The following is a 6,882-nucleotide window of genomic DNA, read 5'->3' on the forward strand; positions in this document are numbered from 1 at the left end:
TTTCAGATCATCGCATATTTTTGTTCGGGTTAATAAAATAAATAACACGGGTTTGTGAGTAACAGTAAAAATATCATCCCGAGGAAATTACTGTTACCCGAGGCGTAGCCTCGGGTAACAGTAATTTCCTCGGGATGATATTTTTACTGTTACCCACAAACCCATGTGTTATTTATATAATGTCATTAGTCCAGGCTTATTACTGAAGAATGATTCATGTGGTAGTTACATAGATTGTAATATACAGAAATAATAACAGACCACATGATCAGCAAAATATATTTGCTATGAATGAGTTGAATAATAACTCAACATTTAACAAAACCAGGACATAACATAGAGCTGGCTACATTTTCAGATTCTACTAAGACCCTTATACATGTATAACATATAAACGTTACACAATACTTACTAGGTGGTGCAGCTGTATGGATTACCACAGGGGCTGGGTTCTTCCTACAACATCCACAGCAGCAACAACAACAACAGGTACAGATTCCGATTATAATGAGCAATCCCACAATGCCAGACACAATCGGCACCCACCTAAAATTAAAAAAAGAAAATATGTAAAACATTTATCAGTCCATGAGATAGCTTTTACAAGATAGCATTCTCTCAGGATTTTTGGACAAAATGTACCTAGATAGAAATAATAAAAAGTTCCTCTGCAGGTAGTTTTTTCCCTAGAATATTAAAAATTTTAACACTGGATGAGTTTTCTTCAAATAAAGTGGCTACATCCTTACCAGGAAAGCATGAGTGTTAATGATTTTGTGAAAGTCTTATACCAGACTGATTCAATCAATGAGAAAGTTTTTCTGAACAATCAATTGGGGAATGATTATGTAAATACACAGAGACTTTACAAGCTAACATTGTGTACACACCTCTGCTGCTTTAAACTGTTTCTCTTAACTGACACAGTGCCAGCTAGACTTCTGAGTGCCGTTTTATCAACGGTCATGTGCCTAGTCGTAGCTTAGATTTGGTAGTACGACCAATCTGACCCTCACAGCGTGTTTCATCAACATGGTCACAGCTAAGACATTGTAGATAAACGTCCTAACTCTATGACTGCTGCAGGCCAGTCATAAGTAGGGTCACAGTTATGACTGTCTTTGTTGATAAAAAGGCACTGGTGCTTAGAGTACACAACTCTTTTCTAGCAAGGGTAAATTTCCCTATCTTCTGAGGGTCACTGATAAAGACTATTCCCAAAACAACATTTTTATCCAAAATAAGTGGAAAAGTCCAAGGATAGTAGGTCAATAACTGTGTGCATAAACATACAAGTTTCATTGGAATCATAAGGTAACCATAATACACAGACCCAACATGGAGGACCCTTCAGGTTTCTATCAGATGCATCTACCACATACAACATCTTAACATATAGAACTATAGGCTGCCTTTATTAGCTGTGCATGCTTTAATACCAATGATTTCTTTTTATAAATTTTTTTTAACTTTTCAAGCATTTTGTCATACATGTATTTTAAAAAAAATTTAACCACGACCCAATATTTTTTACCAGAGGGGGTTGCAAAATCTTGACACATGGTATTGTATACCCCATAACGCCCCTGTTAAAATTCTACAAGATTTCATGATGTGGTTAAGGGTCAATTTAATGCTTATTTCCACTTAATTTTAGGTATTTTTCGTTAAAAAAGGCTTAAGTTGATGTCCACCTCTCAAAGGGGTCAGCCTACATACTATCAAAATCCCATATGGGGGTCATGACCCTCAACCTCCCAACTTCCCACCTCTGGATCCAGGCATGGCTTTACCTATTTGTAAGTATACTAAAATATAGAGCTAAGACAGGGAACTTAATATTGTGCCAACTTGTTAATCTAAATATAGAAAAACACAAAAACAACTTACATGTGTTCTTGAACCCAGTCGCGGACACAATCATCATTCTGATTTTTTGTAGCAGGAATCTGCCTCATAGGATCACTGCAACACTGCTTGTATTGTTTTGCAAATGTTAAACAGCAATAATCTGCACATAGCTCGGCCTTATGGTGATCACCATTTCCATCTGTGTAACTTCCACAGCAGTCACCTGCTTCTGATCCGTGACCTGTTGATATATTTTATATTCCTCTAATTTTTTGTTATAAATAAGAAAGGCATTTTTTAAATTAAGAAATTTCATAAAATTATCCAATGGTCAACATACTACATAACTGAAACCATGAGTAGGTTTTCATGGCTTTTACCATATCTTACCACAAAGACCTCGTTAAAACATTTTAGTATATTATCAGGTAGGTTTTCTTGTTTCTAAAAGGAACATTATTTTCTATAGCAACACTTTAATGTGCTTCGGTGACTAATTTTAACTCTGCATCCTGCTTCCAGAAACCAATGAGTTTGCTGTGGATTGCTGTGGATGCAGTTTCAAATAATGCGTGTTTTCTGGAAGCATGCATTTTTCTAAATAGGGACTCATATCGGATAGGAATAATTATGGCAAGTAATTAATGCAAGTTATGTCAATCTAATTAATGACAGTTCTTACTATTCTTAGAGGACATTTTTATCTGTTACTAGCCTAGTTGATGTCAACATTTTTATTTGCGTTGCCCTTGCTTGGAATTCATTTTACTGATTTGACCCACCCTGGGATGTACTATCGTATGTTCCAGACCCACCCAAAGTCGAATTAACTACATGTACTATATCATGTATATAGTAAGCAAGATTTTTTGAAACATTTTCCTATGTTCAGATAAAAAATATCTTAATAAATTAAGTTACAAACAATAAAGAAATACAACTACAATTAAGTAGACTGTTTGCTGCATATTAAAGTTGCTGTTCTGAGTATTTATTTGATTAAATTATAAAATTTTCTAAATTCATAAAGGGCCATAATTCCGTCAAAATCCATCACAGAGTATAGTGGCCTGAATTTATGACCCTGCAGATATCAGTAAGTTTGCTGTCAATACCTTTTAATAAGTTGTTTTAATATTGCAAAAAAACATTAACCAAAAACATTCAAAGTTTAGAAAGGACCATAATTCAGTCAAAATCCATGTAAGAACTATGTACCTTGGATAGTAACCTCTGGTTATGACCCCACAGACATGCATTAAAAATCAAGTGAATTATCTTCAGTACTTTTATAACTTCTTAAGATTGATGTTGCATGCAAAACCTTAACCAATAATTTTCTATGTTCAAAAAGGGCCATTATTCTGAAGAAGAAAACTCATACTAGAGTTATAGGCCTTGGACCTCCTAGTATTATGCTCTTAACCCTTTCACTGCCATAGGGACGGCTTAAGCTGCCCCTGTTATTTTCGGTGTATTTGCCATATGGACGGCTTTAGCCGTTTCTATAATAATAATAGTAATAATAATAAATTAATGATAATAATAATAATAATGATAAATATAAAGAAAATTATACCATCGACAATAATTATTATTATAATAACAGATTTGGAAACATATATAATTATTATAATACTAATAACAAATAATAATAATTATATTAATTAATAATATAGTAATTTCTTAGAAAATCCTCTGGCAAATAGGTGAACAATAAAACAATAACCCTCTGGCAGCAAAATTTAAGGGTTAAATAAGTGTACGAAGTTACAAGCAACTATTATTATGTAGTGGTTGATATGAAGATGCATACATCATCTAACAGTGTTATGTAGTCCAAATAATTAGCCGGGGGGGAAAAAGTTATTTAACATTTTATAGTTATCATTGTGACATATTACATTTTATATTATCAAGGGTAACATGGTAAATGAAAGATGAATATCAGATTTATGAAGGATGAACATGAAATAGGTTATGTATAATGGGTCTTATAATATAATTAGGACTACAGTGTTATGCAGACATCAATACTGACACGTGGGTGAGTAAGGTAGCCCTACTATTCTTCAATTAGTCAAGCTAAAAAAGGGGTATAACTCTATACTAGATAAAAAGCAAATTCGTTGAATTTATATCCCCCGCAAAGCCGGTTATTACTAACACATAAGGCTTTATTTACATAAATTAATCATGGCATGCAAATTTCCTTTTCGTATTAATGGTTCCCATAAAATCTTGTTGAATCAATCCAACAGTTGAAAGGAAATAGTAATATTCCTCTATATGCATACTGCACAAATAATCAAGGGCCATAACTCTGTCTTGAAGAGTCTGACTCAAACAAGGCAATGATTTGTGCATCTCCCCATGGTATTGATTGTTGCAATAAAGTTTCATTGAATTTCAGCCAGAACATGCAGAAAAATAGAGCGCAAACGATTATTGCTCTATATGCATGTTGAAGGGTCTGACTGGAATAAGGTGACGATATGCACATCTCCTCTTGGTATTGAAGGTTCCAATAAAGTTTGGTTAAATTCCAGCTAGTAGTTGCTGAGAAGAAGCGCAGAAACTATTATTGCTCTATATGCATACTGCATAAATAATCAAGGGCTATAAGTCTGTCTTGAAGGGTCTGACATGATCAAGGCTTAAATATGCCCATCTCCTCTTGGTATTGATGGTTCCCAAAAAGTTTTATTGAATTCCAGCCAATAGTTGCAGAGAAATAGAGCTGAAACGATTACTGCTCTTTATGCATATTGCATAATAACTAATCAAGGGCCATAACTTAAAGGAGTTAAAGGATCTGACCGGAACAAGGTGACAATATGTGCATTTCCTCTTGGTATTGTAGGTTGCCATAATGTTTCGTTGAATTTCAGACAGTAGTTACAGAAAAATATTGCAGAAATTATTATTGCTCTATATGCATACAGCATAACTAATCAAGGGCCATAACTCTGAGTTTAAAAGTCTGATCAGAACAAGGCAACAATATGCGCATCTCCTCTTGGTATTGAAGGTTCCTGCAAAGTTTCGTTGAATTCCAGTAAGTAGTTGCAGAGAAGTAGGGTGGAAACAATTATTGCTCTATATGCATACTGTATAACTAATCAAGGGCCATAACTCAGAGTTAATGGGTCTGAATAGAACAAGGCGTCGATATGCACATCTTCTCTTGATATTGATGGTTCCCATAAAGTTTGTTGAATTCCAGCCAGGAGTTGCAGAGAACTAGTACCGAAAAAAAATTTGGACGGATGGATGGAAATTGAAATTAAAATCACAGAAAATATTGTTTGAAAGGAGGATAACTCTTTCAATAATAATTTGATTCACGAATAACGGAATTCGCAAACCTTGCTAAATGCCGTTTTCCGGTACTTTCTGTACATAGCTCTGGGGAATTCTCCAAATGGAGTGTAATAACGAACACTGTGTTTGGCCTTTTTTCATTAAAGTGAAATAAAACGGTTATTTCTTTCTATGAAAATAATTAAATACATGTAGCATTGTATGAATAATTCCATACAAAAAGATAAAGTAAATAAAAAAGTTTACACAGAAAATATCTCTATTTATCATGGAAGATGCCACTACGACTGTTTTAATTTTATTGATTTTCATTATAAACAATTTATTTTTTGAAAAATTTGCAATAGATATTATAGGAACATTGATAATTTTCAATTTCACCTTCAACGGTAAAATAATGATAATTGGTGTAATTCCCCAGAGCTAAATCCATAACGTACCGGAAAACGGTGTTTAGCTAGGTTTTCAAAAAGGTCAATTGCTTTAAAAAATTTGAACTTGACCTGTGTTTTGATAAACAGATAAAATATACTTGCAAACACAATTATCTTTAAAATACTTCAAAGTTACCAAATGATGGGCTAAACCGATAATACCACCTGTTAAAATGGGGCATACCTCTTTCAATAATATTTAAGTTGGTAGCTCTAGGAGTGAAAATCAAACTTGACTTGTGTAGGCGTTCAGCACACTTGTCTTGCCAATAATTGACAAATTATCATAAAATAATCTCCCCTTGTTGAAAAAAAATCAAGGGGAGATTATTTTTTGTTAATTTGACATGATTGCACAATTATAAAATCAAGAATTTTATAATAATTATTGGCAAGGACTCCTGTAGATATAACATACATGTAATTACATGTCAATGTATTACATTCCAAAATATCAACACAATCGCTGAAATCCTTCAAAAATTAAATTGTCTACGGACAGACGGACACTATCAAATACCAAAGCGTGTAAAAAAAAAAAAATACTGTACTGTACCGCGCATAGATTTATACTTTAAATTTATGATAATTACCGGTATATAGGTTTAACAGTATAATAGAGTTGAGATGTACCGTAACGGCGTAAGCAAAAAACAGAAAACACAAAGGAGTCAACAAAATAGTCCTCAAACTTTGAGCAAACTTTAAATTAATTTAGCTTAAACATTAAAATAGGATATTTACAAACATGTAAAAAATAGAAAAAGATTACCTGCCAACACAACCAAAATTACGGCGAATGTACAAAGAGTCCACATTTTGCTAAGAGTAAGACACGACTTTAGTATGTTGAGCTAACCTCCTGGAAAACAGAGAATTACTGTACGTTACAGAGCGTGTCTGGGGTATGACAAGGGAAAATACATATAATAACTTCAAGTTTGTAACATCTAAACTTCTCAAAGAATTATGAGAAACATAGGCTTTTTTTACTGAACTTATCAGTGCTATTCTTATTATCTCATTTAGAACTGTTTAATTATAAAATAAAATTTCTAGATTACGGTTTCCCTTTTTAGCGCCTCCAGATTTTCAGAAAATCGCAATTAAAGGGTGCATATAATAAGGGCGCCAGGTAATTCAAGGGAGGCAACTTACGTAAAAAAAGAATGGCCTTCGTGATAAGTTAGTTTTCTTATCTAGATCTCTTTGTGTAAAAAGGGGAAATTCACGTTACATTAAAATTATTTAGTAAGTTCTCGAACTTTAGCTC

General features: G+C 33.4%; 1 protein-coding gene across 1 annotated transcript; it reads right to left on the reverse strand.

Moving 5' to 3' along the window:
- Nucleotides 1–293: 293 nt before the first annotated feature.
- On the reverse strand, nt 294–6,538 carry LOC132725518 (pituitary tumor-transforming gene 1 protein-interacting protein-like). Its single transcript, XM_060710655.1, has 3 exons — nt 6,382–6,538; nt 1,891–2,092; nt 294–546 (listed from the first exon to the last, which is right to left on the reverse strand). Exons 1-3 carry the CDS (start codon nt 6,425–6,427, stop codon nt 309–311), a joined length of 486 nt encoding a protein of 161 aa, XP_060566638.1. The 5' UTR covers nt 6,428–6,538; the 3' UTR covers nt 294–308.
- Between the last annotated feature and the right edge of the window lie 344 nt (nt 6,539–6,882).

Source organism: Ruditapes philippinarum, unplaced genomic scaffold (assembly GCF_026571515.1).
Source record: "Ruditapes philippinarum isolate M1 unplaced genomic scaffold, ASM2657151v2 ctg7099_1_1_1_1, whole genome shotgun sequence".
NCBI lineage: Eukaryota > Metazoa > Mollusca > Bivalvia > Venerida > Veneridae > Ruditapes > Ruditapes philippinarum.

What these genes read in the sequence shown, in the direction of transcription:
- LOC132725518 (XM_060710655.1), bottom strand. Translation starts at nt 6,427, where the DNA reads ATGTGGACTCTTTGTACATTCGCCGTAATTTTGGTTGTGTTGGCAG. An exon ending in AATTTTGGTTGTGTTGGCAG is followed by an intron (nt 2,093 to 6,381) that starts GTAATCTTTTTC and finishes ATATATCAACAG; the next exon opens with GTCACGGATCAGAAGCAGGT. An exon ending in GACTGGGTTCAAGAACACAT is followed by an intron (nt 547 to 1,890) that starts GTAAGTTGTTTT and finishes TTTTAATTTTAG; the next exon opens with GTGGGTGCCGATTGTGTCTG.